The following is a 15725-nucleotide window of genomic DNA, read 5'->3' on the forward strand; positions in this document are numbered from 1 at the left end:
TAGATAAGGAAATGAGGATCATGTGTATAATATTTTGTCATGCTCTCATTTTTAGAACGGAACAGCGACATTAAAATTATTTTATCGTGGGAAAACTACTAAAATAATTAAAATACATGACAAGCACTTGGTTTAAAGTTGGTAAAAATACTTTTTTCATATTGAGGACGTTTGAAGACCTTACAGGGTGATCCGCTTTCTAGACTAGATAGGACCGGTTAAATTAACAATCTTTTGCAGAATTTTATAGACGATTGTATTTTCAAATTAGGACTATGTCCCTGAAATACTGTGAAAAAATTGAATATATGATAAAGTTTTTAGAGAATATAATGAAATTATGACTAATTATGTGGCGAAAATAATTTCCGTGATATAAATTATCATTTTTTAAAATAAAACTCATAGTTGGCTAGGCTCTGATTTAACAAACCTTGGTATGATTTTATTATACATATATGTGATGCAATATTACTAATGCAAAATTCAGGAAATGTACGATAACTATACGATGTAAAAATATGTTTTTTTTTCCTTATTTCGTCAGTCAGTTGTATTATATCCTGAAGAAAACTGGTATAGTCTTTCCGAAGTCAGTTGAACATATACAAAAACGCCTAGCAATAAAATTGTATGAGTTTCATAGGCGTCCCTAAAAAAGTTTTCTGCTAAAGGTACAAAATAATAAAAATTTGTATATACATAATGTGTAGAAATTTTCTATTATATGTTTATTTGTCCAACAACATATTTAAATTTTTGTCCTCAATTTTCTTTTTTATAAATTATAAATTGTCCGTAGTTAATATGTGAATTCTATTTATAATTTAATTATCTGGTTTTTCATTTTCTTCCTTTTTTAAACAATCGTAAATATTTAAAATGAGACGTTGATATTGAACATGTCTATTTTTAAATCCTAAATCTGTTTTATCAACAACCGTTCTACTAATTCAATATTGTCTGGCGGTATTTCGTTTTGTTCCGTTTCAAAAGGTCTCCAAAATGCCATGTTGTAATAATATTTCTCTCTTTCGCAATTATAATATCAATGATTAATAATAAATTAAAATTACCTGAATCGCACCAAATTCCGCATTGCTGCACTGCACTGCTAGGCCATTTGGCGACAACTGAAATTTATGGCCAGTCGCCCAGTCCGGCTGTGTTTGTTCGCTAAATAAATATGGGAACAAGTTTTTCAAATATTTCAATGCCGAGTTGTTGCGTAGCGACCGAACCTAGTACATACTGGCTAGGTCTTCGGTCATCAATTGAGATCGGAAAGACTATACAGGGAAGTGATATTGTTTTTAACTTGCTCAAAATATTGCCCACATAAACGCTCTCTTTAATTCATTTTCACTCTTACGCACACTTCAATCTTTAAAGTTGCAGTAATGTTCCCATTTTCGGATTTTATCGATTTAGTATCATTAAAAATAAAAAGAATACCCATGTCAAGGGAAATAAATTGACAAATTCATATTAAATTCGTAAATAATTAAAGTATTATGTTTCAATTATCACAATTTCCTCTGTGTTAATTTTAACTATGGTAAGGCATTTGCTGAAATGTGCTTGAATTGGCATTTGATGCACAAATTGTTGTTTACTGATAATAACCTCATACACATCCTCTTCCGCTTTTTCCTATTCCTAATTCTATCGTAGGCTTTGATTTACAAAGTGACACTAAGCTACCTTACACCGTATTCATTTTAACAAGAAACGGTCATTTAAGTCAGACGGAAGTACTACTATTGTGAGACGATGTTTAAAAAAAGATCATATCAATGAAAACATTTTAATATGCGCCTTTACGTTTTTTTTTTTGAAAGAATATTTTTTTTAAATTAATTAATTAATAGCAATGAACAATTTGAAGCTTACAGTAGTTACTTGGGACCTGCCAAAACATTATGTTGTGTTTATTTAAAGTTTGCTAACAACGGCCAACAAATAATATACATATCCCATTTATTCAATTTGAACAGCTGTTTAAATTCCTTCAGTTAAAAAAAATATCTGTAAGCGATGTGATTTACCTTTAAACAAATTCGGAAAACAATGCCAATTTTTTATATTTCTTACCGTTTCGTGCAAAATGGATTATCTCTATTTATTTTACCGATCTTCCGAATAATCAAACAAAATATTTCTCCTTCCATGTTTTAAGTCATTTGATACAAAACACACAGTACCTGACACTATTAATTTTCCTCACATACATGACATACACAGAAAAACATAATCTATCACGAAATAGAAACATTTATGTAAGTATTTTTTTAACTTGATCTTAAATGAAAATTCACTGTTTATACTTTTTATTTCCCCGGCAAGTAAGTTAAATATTTTGGATCCTGCAAAACTTGTTTTTGTCTCTCTTTTCTTTATTATTATTATTAATTGTGTTATTATTATTGTAAGTAAAGTTTTTAATAGATAATAGGTGAATTAGTTATGAATAAATTTATCGTTAACAGAAATGTTTAGTTTTTAAGAAAAAATTACTCTTTAAAATATTAACAAAATACCAGTTATTTTATTTCCACACACAAATCAGGATTTTAAGACTAGCGGTTAAATTTCAGCTCGATACAACGCGGGCGATTTAGAAATAAAAATACACCTCTTCAATTACCTGCAAAAGACTTTTCGATGTGTGGGTGTCATTAAAAACAGAAACAAATTAATTTTCTCATTAAATTATTCGCCTGGTTAGGAATTCGCGAAGCAATTAGCAGCTCTTTGTGACTCAAATTTATTGGAAGTTCGCCCTTTTGCGTAAATTGGAAATAACAGCACCCACGCACATACATTTTATGTTTGTGTTATCTATGAAAATAAACTAAGTACTTTCAGAAAAAATATACCGTGATTTTTAATGAAACTGGTAGATATAATCGTTGATTTGTTAGTTTTTTTACACGGGCGTATTTATTTGTATTTTTGTACCCAGTGAGCCAAGTAAACATCATGCGCCTAAATTACTAAGAAGGGGAAAAATCGTCACTAATTACATAGCCGTTTTGTCGACATTCATCGTATAAATAAAATATCAGCTCATTATACTGTTATAAAATTACTAATATATATTTATGTATTTCATATTCTTGACTTTCTTTCGCTCGAAAGTTAGTTGAAATAACACTTTCTCGGGTTAGCATCTTTTCATTTAAGTTTCGAAATCAGTGAGCGTAAAAAAGTCTCTAAATCCAGCATCATTTATTTTTAATTCTCTCAAAAGATCTTCAGGATCTTGTATTCCATTTTAAAAAACCGTAAAAGGTTTTATTAAATTTATAAATAGGTACTTAAAAATGTTCTTTGAAATACTGAGACCCATTGAATAATATACTCGGATGTGGACAGACTACTTGTTCAGCGGCAAGCAAAACCGGAAAAAGGAACCGTTTCCTATAAAAATATAAAGTGATGGTTTAGTTTGGGCTAGTAAATATTTTTATTACTCGAACCGAGTCCGGTGGGCGTTAGTTCCTATTAATGTAGGTCAAAGCAGAGGAGAATAAATCGCAAACAACTGAAAGACAAACAAAAACCCACGTCGTAGAAATGGACGTCCGTGATTATATTTTCTAAAATTACGGTGAACACCCTGTATGTAATGGGAGATAGAATTTTTATGATCAAAAGACTGAATACAAAACCCTCAGGTATCGAAGTACAGTTACAACCAATTAAACACATATCCGACTAAAGTTGCTAAATAAAAATGAAAGTACCTCGGTGAGGTCATTGAACTATAAAATGTTCGATATAGTTATGGTGAGGGGGAAAAAATACAAGACTTCAGCAACAAATCAAGAGAGATTTAATTGATACCAGACACGAGAAACAAGGGGATTACTTAACGTTGTTGTGTGACATATTAACACTATGCCTAAAAAAAATCATTCGATGAATGTAAATACGCTGGAAATTAACAGGAACTGGTAGAGAAATTTTTATTGTTCTATGGATAACGACCTTGCACTTGACACTACCTAAGCCTACCTACACATTTTAATAGTGGACTGTTTACAATTAACGATTTACAATTTCTTTCTTGTTTATATGGCAGGTGACATAGCTAAGTTTACGTTTACATTATCACACCGTTGCTTTTTATTTGGAAAATTTAATTAAGTACAACTTACGTCAAAACATCCGTTGGTTAAAAATACATATATGGGAAGTAATCAAAGTTAAAATCTGAACTTTTGTATACGAGATGCCGATAAATTTTCTTCAATCAAAATATAGCCTGTTTCAGGTCCGGAAGTTGACCATAACTTCCTTATTATAGATAGACTATTGATTATAGGATTTTAAAAGGAACTATGACGTTCAAGATATTTTATTACATGAATCGTTCAAATGGTCATTTTAGATGAAAAAACGTGGAGTGCTATTAAATTGGAGATAGGGGTGAAAATTAACCCCTTTCAGTTTTTCAATTGTAGCAGCTCGAAAACAAAGCAAAATTTCGGTATAGTTCATAAGAAAAATTATTTAGAGAATAGAATTTCCCATCGAAATGGCTTATTTTAAAAATTTAAAAGGAACATTTTATGCAAGAAATCGTTAATAAACAATTTAAAAATAAGAAAAATCGATTTTTTATTTTTTTTTACCTTTTTGCATCTAGTTCTTATTTTCAGTAAAGATAGGTATAGGCATTGCTTCATAAAAAAGTAGATAAAATTTCCTTCAAAATAAGAGGTTGTAAGGTATTTTTGTAAAAAGTAAAAAAAAAATCGAAAAACCTTATTTTTTGCTTTTTTAAATTGTTTATTACCGATTTTTTGCATAAAACTTTCGTTTTAAATTTTTCAAATACGCCATTTCCTGGGAAATTCAGTTCTCTAAATAATTTTTCCTATGAACTATAGCGAAATTTTGCTTCGTTATCGAGCTACAATTAAAAAACTGAAAGGGGTGCACTTTCACCCCTATCTCCAATTTCCACCCTCTAATTTAATAGCACTCCGCGTTTTTTTCGTCTAAAATGACCCTTTGAACGATTCATGCAATAAAATTGCTTGAATGTCATAGTTCCTTTTAACCCTGTCTTTTTGGATATAATCAATAATAGCCTAAGATGGGACGCACTAAATTGAATCTCCATCTCCACATTTTTTTTTTTTTTTTTCGTAATTTCAAACCCTCTCAGTTACAAATTTTAAGGTACTTGCAATTTTCTTTCGCTCTCAAATTAGCCTCGATGTAAAATTACTTAAACTTAAGAATTCGAATTCAATACTGTCGGATGCATTTTCACTAAAAAGTCCTCATTTGCTGAATCTGACATAAGTAGGCTTAATAATGTGCTTGATTTGGTGTCTTCAAACGAATTCAAGTAATAAATATCTTAATCTACTAGTCTCAATTTTTTTTAATCGATCAGCGTCTATATTATTAGCTTCTAATATACAAAGCCAGTTCAGAATATAAATATATAGTTCCAATAAGTTTAGAACTACAATTATCAAAGTATTTATTTTTTGGGAAAAAATGCGAGATTCATTAATAATTTAAAAAAGTAGTGTAAAAAGTGCAGTAACAGCAATTTAACAAAGTTTTATAGACAATATAAAATTCTGAAACAAAAAGAAAGAAAATTTGGTGTGAATATAATAATACATACAAAGATGTATTAATCATCGGCACACAATAATATTTTTAATTAAAATATATTTAACAGCATCAGTTTTGAATTTAAATTAACTATGTTTAATTCGGGGGTAATTTAATATTTATTTTTGCAAAAGAAAATTCAAATATACAGGGTACTTCAAAATATTCTACCATAAATTTTCGGAGCAATGGAAGATAAAAAAGAATATTTTCTCCTATGAACTGTGGGTTTTCAAAAAACAAAGTTTTCCCGTCGTGAAATTGACGAAATGTAACCGGAAAACCAAACATACTACTTTATTATCTTTAAACTGGTACTAATGACAAAAAGTGATAAAAGGCTATTATATTTATCGAAAATCTAGGAACTTTCCCAGACTCGAGGCCCTAAATATGGTGAAATTTGAGACCCTCCGACGGGAAGTAAGGCATGTTTAAGTGGTGCCTCTGTGACTGTGACTTCTGTAAGACAGAAAGCGATCTTTATGAATTCTCGGTAAATTTGTTTCACATGTGCTGGTAACTGATACGCGTTTGGCGCTTCTTGAAAAAAGAAGACAAGAGGAGTAAAGATTTAGTCTTTTTTTAACAAAACGAATTATAAGGATAGCGCCGCCTTAATATTTCACAAATGTCATTGAGTTTTAAACAAGGCGAGCAGTATTTACTGCGTATAAGAATATACACATGATTAAGCAAAAACGGAAAACAGAAACTTCCCTACTAGCTTCCCCTTTTTTGATTTTTTATGTACTGAATGCTTGTTTATTGTTTGAAGTTACTTATTTATTATCTCTGCTTATTGGATATTTTGCCAGCTGTGAAAAAAAATGACACCCTTGTCCTAAAAAGAAAAGGAAAAAACAGACCAAAAAAAAAAACTGAATATACATAACCATTTGAAAATCCGACCTTTTCTCAGAATCAAAACTGGGAATGAACTTTATTTTTTAGCTAGGTATGATAGTTTAAATTTGTCTGTTTAACTTCCATAGCTAGAGAGAAGATTCAGGAGATTAGGTAAAAAAATTAAGACTAAAACAGTTTTCAGACAACTAATATTTTATATTTTTTTTGTCAAAGACGCAATGCAAGTAGCTACATGTGAGAAATATCTTTTGTCCACTTTAGGCCAGGAAAATGAGCTGGAAAGTTTTATTTTTTAGCCTTAGTTGCAAAATGAAATATACGACGCACGCGCGTGATATAGTTATATATTATTACAAATTCGGAAAGCTTATGAAAAGAGCTTTAAGTTAAAAAAAAATCGTCAAGATTCGTTGAAAAACAACGGAGTTACAGACTCAAAGTTGACGGCCTATTGTTACACAAATTAGGTTAGTAGCGGCAAAAAAAAATACTGTCATAAACAGCAACCCTAGTACTTTCCCAGATAAAAATATTTTATTTGTGGAAGTATGTTAAGTGCATAAGAAATATTGTCAAAAGTCAGTGGGTCGCTTAATTTTTCGGCGAGCCGTGGCGCGGCGGAAGGGTGGGGGAAACGAACGACAGCGAGTCCGAAGAAAATGACGATAATATTCATAGTCCTGCCGTTAAAAAAGCGAAATTTGCTTCAAAATAATATATTTGACAGTCTGTAACTCCGTTGTTTTTCAATGAATCTTGACGATTTTTTTTTAACTTAAAGCTCTTTTCATAAGCTTTCCGAATATGTAATAATATATAACTATATCATGCGTGTGCGTCGTATATTTCATTTTGCAACTAAGGCTAAAAAATAAAAAACTTTCCGGGTTGCAAATTTGAAATTTAAAAAAGAAAAATGATAGATTTCAATGTATTATGAAAAAAATCAGTGCGATTGTGGAAGATGCTCGGTATCGTCCAGACTAATAATTGGTTAATTTGTTTATAAGGCCATAACTTGTAAACTATTCAACTTACCGATTCCAGATTTCGTGTGGGTTATTAGACAGTGATAAGGAATGAAAGGGTGCGATGCCAAAACGTTCTGGTAATAATAACGCAGTTTATAAATGTTTAATTCAAAAGTCATAAACAAACTTCTTCTGTTTATAACTTTTTATCTAATCAATGTTTTTCTCGAGGGCTAATTTTGTAGGTCTTTTGAAGACGAGAAAAAAGTACTCTACTGTTTTCTCGTGGAAATGAACGGAAAAAAGTTATAAGCGAAAAACGTGAATTTACGTAAAACTTATACAATTACCCAGCCTGTAAACAATCTTCCCCCCATTTTTATGACTGTGGAAACATAATATTTAGCATCTATAGTGATAAGTTCAACTTGCCGAAACAAAAAGTCGCGTCCAACTCTATATTTCCTGGCCTACTTATGTTACTGTTGCATTTGTGAAAAAGTGTTACTTTACGTAGATCCTTCATAAACAGCTATTATTTTACTTTACGCTTGCTAACTAATCTTTTCACATTAATACGTATTAGATCACTTCTCTTCATCAAGCTGGTTGCTGATACATGAGGGGAAATAATTATCATACCTTTTATTTCATTTTAGGACCTAGTGTGTGGAATGAATTGTTTATAATTAAATTTGTAACATATTGAGAAAGAACATTGTACGCAACTCGTGTAAAAAGTATATTTTTTCACTCACGGGACATCGTCACCTACCACTCTCGAAAAAAGTTGTTTACACACTTGTGGCATAAATAATTATTCTTAAATGTTGATCTGAAGTACCCCAGTGTAAATCACAGTCGTGCTTGTTTTGTGCCCTCGTCATATGCGCACTCTTTTTTCGCATAAATGACGTTGTGTTTGCTTTATGTCAATTTGCATGCTTATGGAGATGCATCCAAGCTAAGTGCCTACACTATAATATATTAATTTTTGTTCTTTTTTTTTCAGATATTCGCCTGCAGTTGAACGAACAGCTAAGATGTCTGGACGTACGTATGGAAGCACAAGTGGCTCTCCTCACGGAACTCCAAGATTTTTTCAGAAGAAGAGGAGAATTAGAGTTAGATTACTCCAAGAACCTTGATAAGCTAGCCAAGAGTTTGCAACTTAGGCATAAGGAACAGAAACAGAAGTAAGTCCGAGTCTTCGAAATTGGAAAAGTCGATTCGTATATTTTTTTTTAATTGTTTCAGACGAGAACAGTGGCCTTTATTTTCAAGTTACGCTTGTTGGCAACAACTGGTAACACAAACGAAAAATTTAAGTAGGGATCACGTAGCTTTATCAGAGGTCTACTCTACGCATTTGGTGTCGCGGCTGTCCCAGGTTATGGAAGACGTACAAAGGATATACAAGAGGGTGAGTTCCCTGCAGTTTAACATTTTTAATCGCTTTAGTACCTGTCCAAAGTTATTTTTTAAAATATTTCTTAAAAAACGTCTCGAAAAGAGTAGTGTAATGGATATGGATATCGGGCAAATTTATTGTTTTAAAATGCTGGGGTTATAACACGAAAGAAAATGAGAACTATCGCAATTGTACAAGATCACGAAACAAGGTTAACGACAAAAAAAAACAATGTAAACAGAATCTAATAAAACCAAAGATATTCTGCATATCTTGCTCCTAGATTATATGGTCAACTACCACAAATGTTGAAGGAGCGTGAGTCAGCACGTTTGCTTAGTTTTAAAAAACTATTAAAAATTCGGTTTTAGAATACAACCCGGACTTACATTTATAAATAACGACTTGCAAGTTAATCTGATTTTTTTTATATCCACTTTTAAAATATCCGCAATTTAATTTGCAATTTGTTACTTCTCTTTCCACTGTTGCATTTTATGAATTGGTTGTGGTTATTGTTTGTAAATGTCTCTCAGCATTATTATGACTATTAAAATTGGGGTAATACAATTTTATTTACAGAATCTTTCATTTTATAAAATATGAAATATCAATAGCTACGAATTTACTTATTTTTTGACATTTTATTTCCGAAACTGTCTTCAGTTATCGGAAAATAAACAAATATCAAACATTTAACAAAATCGTAATTTATATCAGAATAAAATCTACAAAAGTTAGGGAAAAACATCGAGTTCGGTGTAGTATAAACCCCATAAGAATTTGTTTTGTTTTGTTCCTATTTTGCTACTTTATGAAAAGTACGTTTTTAACGACCATTACCACCAATTTGTTATAATCACCTGTCTTTCTAAATTAAACATTTTGTGCAGAAGGCCTTGAAAATCTCTACAAATAAATACTTACATGTTGCAATGCCTTAAAAGTGATAGGAGACACGGACTTGGGAAGTTTTAAGTGTCGGACACTACATAAAAATACTTTTTTCAGTTTTTGGAAAATATTTAAAAAAGTAAAAGTATAATTAAGGGTAAATAATCATATTTCGCACGAGGCTTCACATATTAAAAAAGTAATAATAAAAAACAGATTATTTGTAATGGTATATTAACTTTGTGAATATACAGGGTGAATCGTAAATGTGTACATAAGTATATTTTAACTCTAGATATAATTCGTGATGTAAGTGAAAGTGAGTGTCAAATTTCAGTTAAAAATATTTACGCAGATATTAATTTTTCGAAAATTCACCCATTTATTTGCATATTTTTAAAAACTTAAAAATATTGAGAAATTCTTCATGACAATGTGCACTATGGGGTTGCCTATTATTTGGCGTATGTGACGTCACTACTAAAAAGTTCTATTGTCTTGATTCCTAATTGTTTCATAGTCCTAGGTCGAGTTTTTGTCTGTCATGGAAACACCCTGTATATTTTTAATCACGGATGCGTTAACTTGGGCAGATGTTCCATTCCAAAAGAGGCTATCAAATATCGATATCGCATAAAATCCGTCAGATTTAATTTATGCACACCTGCCAGGGTTGTAGCTTGTAGCAGAATTCAAACGACACTTTTTTAATAGCTATTTATTATTATTAGTATAACTACGTTCATTTTCATATTTCCGCTGAAACGTTTCCGCTCAGACTTAAAAATATTAAAATAAATTAACTCGTTTTACGTTGACGTTCCAGAATTAATTAATTCTTTATTTTCGTCACGCGCGAACACTCTTTCTGTTGCTCACGTTTAAATAAATATATTCACGGCAGTTGTATTAGACGGGGTTATTATAAAAAAAATGTCTTTATTGTTCTAGTGCCGCGAAATAGGGTATGAGACGCACGAAGAGATCTTGCGGGTTTTACACGAATTGCACACGACTATGAAAACATATCACAGCTACCAAGCAGAACTAAGGCAGGCCGAGGCGAAATTGAGATCGGCGGAAATACAAAGAAATAAACTGGAACAGTCATTATCGCAGGACAAATTGGACCGCTCGAAGAAGTACAAACTCATGGAAAAGGAAGTGATGAAGGTAAGACAAAGTTATTCGATTCGCAGATGATGCAGGTATTTACCGAACAATTTTTTAGCGCAAAAACAAGTACACAGATGCCAAACTAAAAGCTCTAAAAGCTAGGAACGAATATATTTTGTGCCTAGAAGCTTCCAATACAACCATACACAAGTATTTTGTGGACGATCTCTCTGATCTCATAGACGTAAGTTCTCTGATGTAAATCAAGGTCAAAAATGGACAATGTACCTCTAAATATCTTCTGAAGAATTGAAGATATTGCATTGAAATTATTGCTGGATATGTTGTCTGAAGTTATTCATTTGTGGCATGATTTTGCTTTTTTTTCTTTATTTGGGTATTTTGCTACCTGCGAAAAAATTTATTATTGCTCAAAAATTATGGCACGCCACTGGAAAAATATAAATTTGTATAACACTGTATAATTGTAAATTTAATTTAAACTAAGACAGAAAAATTTATCCAAAAAAGTCGATCTTTTTTCAATATTTTTTTTGAAAATTTCGTCACTTCGAAAAATGGAGGCTTCTGAGATAAATATATGAAAATACAAATGCTTATTTTCGGACGCGACAAACGCACCTTCATTTTTGACACATTGTAATGTTACACCCTGTATTTTAATATACGGGGTGTTTCCACCGAAGTCAAAATAGCAATTGAGAAAAATATACCTTATCCCCTATACCTACACCTTTGGCGTGTCAATTTAAAAGGAAATTGAAAACAGTTTCATAAATCATGCTAAAAATTTCGGTAATTAAGACGAAAAAAATTAAATTTTGTTACAGAAAATTGTATTTTCGTTTAAATTTGAGTTAAAATGTTATTATTTTGTAATGTTGTCAAAATTGTAACAAATTTTGTAAACTTTGAACCCTGTAGACTAAAAAGGAGCAACATGTAATTAAGGCGTGTTTGAACAATCGTCCCATTTTGACCGCGGAAATTTCTCACAGCTTCATTCTCAAAACACCTTGTATCACGTTTTATCTCTGTAGTGCATGGACTTTGGTTTTCATAACTGTATATCAAGGGCACTAATGATGCATGTGACTGCGGAAGAAGGAAGGCAGAAGTCAGTGCAAAACGGCCTAGACACCCTATCGGCCTGCATACACTCTTTGGATTCTAGGTTGGACAAGCAAAGATTTTTGGAGTATAATCACAGTGCATTTATGATTCCTAAGAAACTGGAATTCCAAGGACAAAAATCCGATGAGGTGAATAATGGAACTATATAACTAGTCGCAGACAATCAGCTGTTTCGTTTTTTTAGCCTCCTGAACCAGAGATTCAGAACCTGCTCCATAGAGAGATGGAAAGCAGACTTACCCAGCTGCAACAAAGGGTTACTTCTTTGAGGGCGGAATCTGAAGAAGTGTGGAAAACTCTAGAAACTGCCGAGAGTACTTTATTAGAAATGTTGAGTGCTAAAGACTATGATTGTAGTGGTTACTTTGGTGAGAATGCGGTGCCTGCTAGTAAACCTCCTGAGACTGTTTCTGTTAAGCTCAGAGCTGATAGACAAGAGACTGAAGAATTTTATTTAACAGTAAGTACTCAGCAACAATGAATTTACATCACCAAAATATTAACATTTCACCAAATCATTATTTGATATTCTGCAGTTCTCAAAATGTTAAAGTATTTTTAAGTACGAAATATTTTCTCATTATTTCAAGGTGTATAAAGCAGTATGGCACACCTGAAATCATTTTTAGTGTATACAAATCAAACACCTAACACTTATTTATATTTTATTTGATTTTCTTAATTGCATTTCAGAAGTTTAGAGAGTATCTATTAGGGTCGACTAGAATAGCCCGCCTAGATGCAAAACAGGAATTTTTAAGGCAATCTCTATTGGCCGAAGCTCCCGATTTTTGTAATTCAATAAAGCCCGTTACGAAAACTCCCAAAAGAAAACGAATAGGCAGATTACAGATGAGTGGGCAGCCTAAACTTTTCGGGGGATCCATTGAGGAATACCAAGAAGCGACTAATCAAGAGATACCTTTGATAATGAGGTCGTGCATTAGAGTAATCAATTTATATGGTAAGTACACAAACACTATTGGTATATAGTACCTGAAAAAATAAGAAAAATAGTTTATTCAGATACAGGGTGATGAAAGTTTTATTATTTTGTCAAGATTAAGTTCTTTAACTTAACATTTATTTCTGGAACACTCCGTACAGCTTTAAAACTGTTAGCGAATCTTTCAATTAATCCATGTATCAGAAGGTTTGCAAAATAAATGAGAATAACTAAAATAAATAATAAAATTTTATCACTGTGTATGGCAAAAACAAAGTCAGAATCGACATTTACATCGATTTTTCGTATTTCTGGTCAGAGAATCACTTGTACTATGTCGTTCATGGAATATTGCAACACCCTATATAGCTTAATTAGGGTTGCCAGGTGTCACGCTTTAGGCGTGATTGCTTTTCCACTTGCTGCCACGCGCTATGCCAAGCTTCCCAAATGCCACGTTTTTTAAATTCGATCACGAATTGTTCCGATTTTCAGAGCACATTGACAACACTGCAACTCTAATAAGCGGCTTGACTGAACACGCCCACTGCGGTCTGCGCCGACGTGGATTATGTTAAACATAAACTTGAAGACATAAATTTGAAAGATTTAAAGGTAGACAAAAAATGGGTTGATTTTTTTAAAAGCAATAGTGCTCCAAACATGGAAATTTTGCGTAATTTTGTGTTTTCTTTGCCTCATTCCAATGCAGATTCAAAAAGAATTTTTAGTCTAATATTTAACGCTTGGCGAAAAGAGCGAAATAAAATTGAAATCAAAACTACAATTTTTCGTTTTCCTGTAAGGAGTTTAAAAAATACCTTATTTCTTCTGAGGGCGAACACTTGTTGGAAAAAATTAAACAAAATGAAAAATACTCATAAATATGTAGTTTTTTATTTGTGAAAATGTTTATTTGTACTAAAGATTTATTAAGTTTGTATTATTTAAGGTTATTGTTTTCACTGTTTTTGGTAAATATAAAATATTAAGACATAATTTTGTTGCCCTCTTCCCCCCACCCCTCCCCTACTCTTTGTAGGTATGGACAGGTGCCATGCTTTTTCCCATAGCAAATCTGGCAACCCTAAGCTTAAGTTATTTGATCTCTGCAGGGTATCTAAATACCGTAAACAAAACATTTAGGGGATCAGAATCATCATCTTATTCATAAAAATAATAGTACACTATCTTATGGCATTTTTTCGTAATATCAACGAAATTACATAACCTCAAAGTTATTTTATATTAATCAATTTGTTTTTCTCTTAAATGTTTTAAACCAGGCTTATTTGTTTAAGGTTTACACCATCAGGGTATATTTAGGGTATCGGGTTCTCAGGTAGAGATAAATAATTTTAGAGAATGGTTTGAAAGAGGCGAGGACCCTTTGGCAGACATGACTGACGCCTCTGATATAAACAGTGTAGCTGGTGTGCTAAAACTGTATCTAAGAGAATTACGTGAACCTCTCTTCCCTATTATTTATTTTGAACAGTTCATGGAACTAGCACGTAAGTTATCATGTCGTTAAAATAATGGATACGGTAAACGTTTTAAAATTTCAGAATTAGAGTCTAAGAGAGAATTTATAGGGAGAATGAAGGAACTGATTGGTAACCTGCCACGTTCAGTGATGGTGGTTCTCAGGTATTTATTTGCCTTCCTAAACCATTTATCAGAATTTTCCGACGAAAACATGATGGACCCTTACAACTTAGCTATATGTTTCGGACCTACGCTAGTGCCAGTCCCCGATGACAAGGACCAAGTTCAATACCAGAACCAAGTAAATGAGCTTATAAAAAATATAATTATGTTTAACGACGAGATATTTCTTAACGATGGTGGAGTCGTATATGAAAAATACATCTCGCCTAACTCTGAGGACCAGTAAGTAAAATTATTTGTTGAAAACGTTAGATGTGTTAACGAGGGTTTAATAGGGACGTAGGCGATTCTCCTTCCGATCAAACTCAGGAAGACATGGATTCAGAAGTCTATCCGTCAGAAGATGACTCGGAAAATATTGAAGCTACGGCTCAGTTTGATTTCATTGCAAGATCCGATAGGGAATTGTCATTGAAAAGAGGTGATTCGGTTACATTATACTCACAAGTGTCCCATGATTGGTGGCGAGGAGCCGTGAATGGCCAAGAAGGACTTATCCCAGACAAATATATTTCGCTAAAAATGAAGTAAGTAAAATACTCTTTATTTCTTCAATTTTTGCCAATTATTCCATTTTAGAGATGACGATAGAGATAAAATGGGTCTATTAAAGTCCAGTTCTTCAGAGGAGTCGGTTAGGAGACGCGCGTCAAGTTCTAATGACTCGATATTATCTGAAAGTTCCGCGTCGGCAAGTAACTCAAACTCGCCTCTCGTGCAGTGTATGCCAGTAACATGGACTAAAGTTTCCGATATAGCTGAAGCTAACTCAACTGAAAATTCTTCGATCGTGTTGAATCAGTCTAGAGAGGTATTGGAAACAACTGTTTAAATATTGTTTATGTATAGGTGACGGCTGTGTCTAAATAGTGGGCTTCTCAAAATTATAGAAAATTATTCAGGATATTAAAAACACACTATGCCTATTTTCGTACTTGCCCTAGAATAGGTTGCAAAATATAATTTACCGATATGATTTTGAAAAAGCCTAAAATTGACAGTTATAGTTGTAGATGTTGCTGTGCTATGCATTGGCAAATTATTTTTA

At 32.3% G+C, this 15725-nt stretch overlaps 1 protein-coding gene across 4 annotated transcripts in view; it reads left to right on the forward strand.

Annotated features, from left to right (window-relative positions):
• LOC108916968 (SLIT-ROBO Rho GTPase-activating protein 1-like) overlaps positions 1–15725 on the forward strand; it is a 41543-nt gene that overhangs the window by 22191 nt on the left and 3627 nt on the right. For 2 of the 4 annotated variants that reach the window (XM_018723344.1, XM_018723345.1), the window contains exons 2-12: positions 8497–8680; positions 8742–8907; positions 10741–10962; positions 11021–11149; positions 11967–12188; positions 12245–12520; positions 12754–13024; positions 14308–14520; positions 14575–14899; positions 14953–15204; positions 15257–15488. In XM_018723344.1, the coding sequence (XP_018578860.1) occupies positions 8497–8680; positions 8742–8907; positions 10741–10962; positions 11021–11149; positions 11967–12188; positions 12245–12520; positions 12754–13024; positions 14308–14520; positions 14575–14899; positions 14953–15204; positions 15257–15488 (2492 nt within the window). The remainder of the gene's footprint in view (positions 1–8496; positions 8681–8741; positions 8908–10740; positions 10963–11020; positions 11150–11966; positions 12189–12244; positions 12521–12753; positions 13025–14307; positions 14521–14574; positions 14900–14952; positions 15205–15256; positions 15489–15725) is intronic. The other 2 variants (XM_018723346.1, XM_018723347.1) reach the window with 2 other exon arrangements.

This window comes from Anoplophora glabripennis, unplaced genomic scaffold (assembly GCF_000390285.2).
Source record: "Anoplophora glabripennis isolate ALB-LARVAE unplaced genomic scaffold, Agla_2.0 scaffold2, whole genome shotgun sequence".
Classification (NCBI taxonomy): Eukaryota; Metazoa; Arthropoda; class Insecta; order Coleoptera; family Cerambycidae; genus Anoplophora; species Anoplophora glabripennis.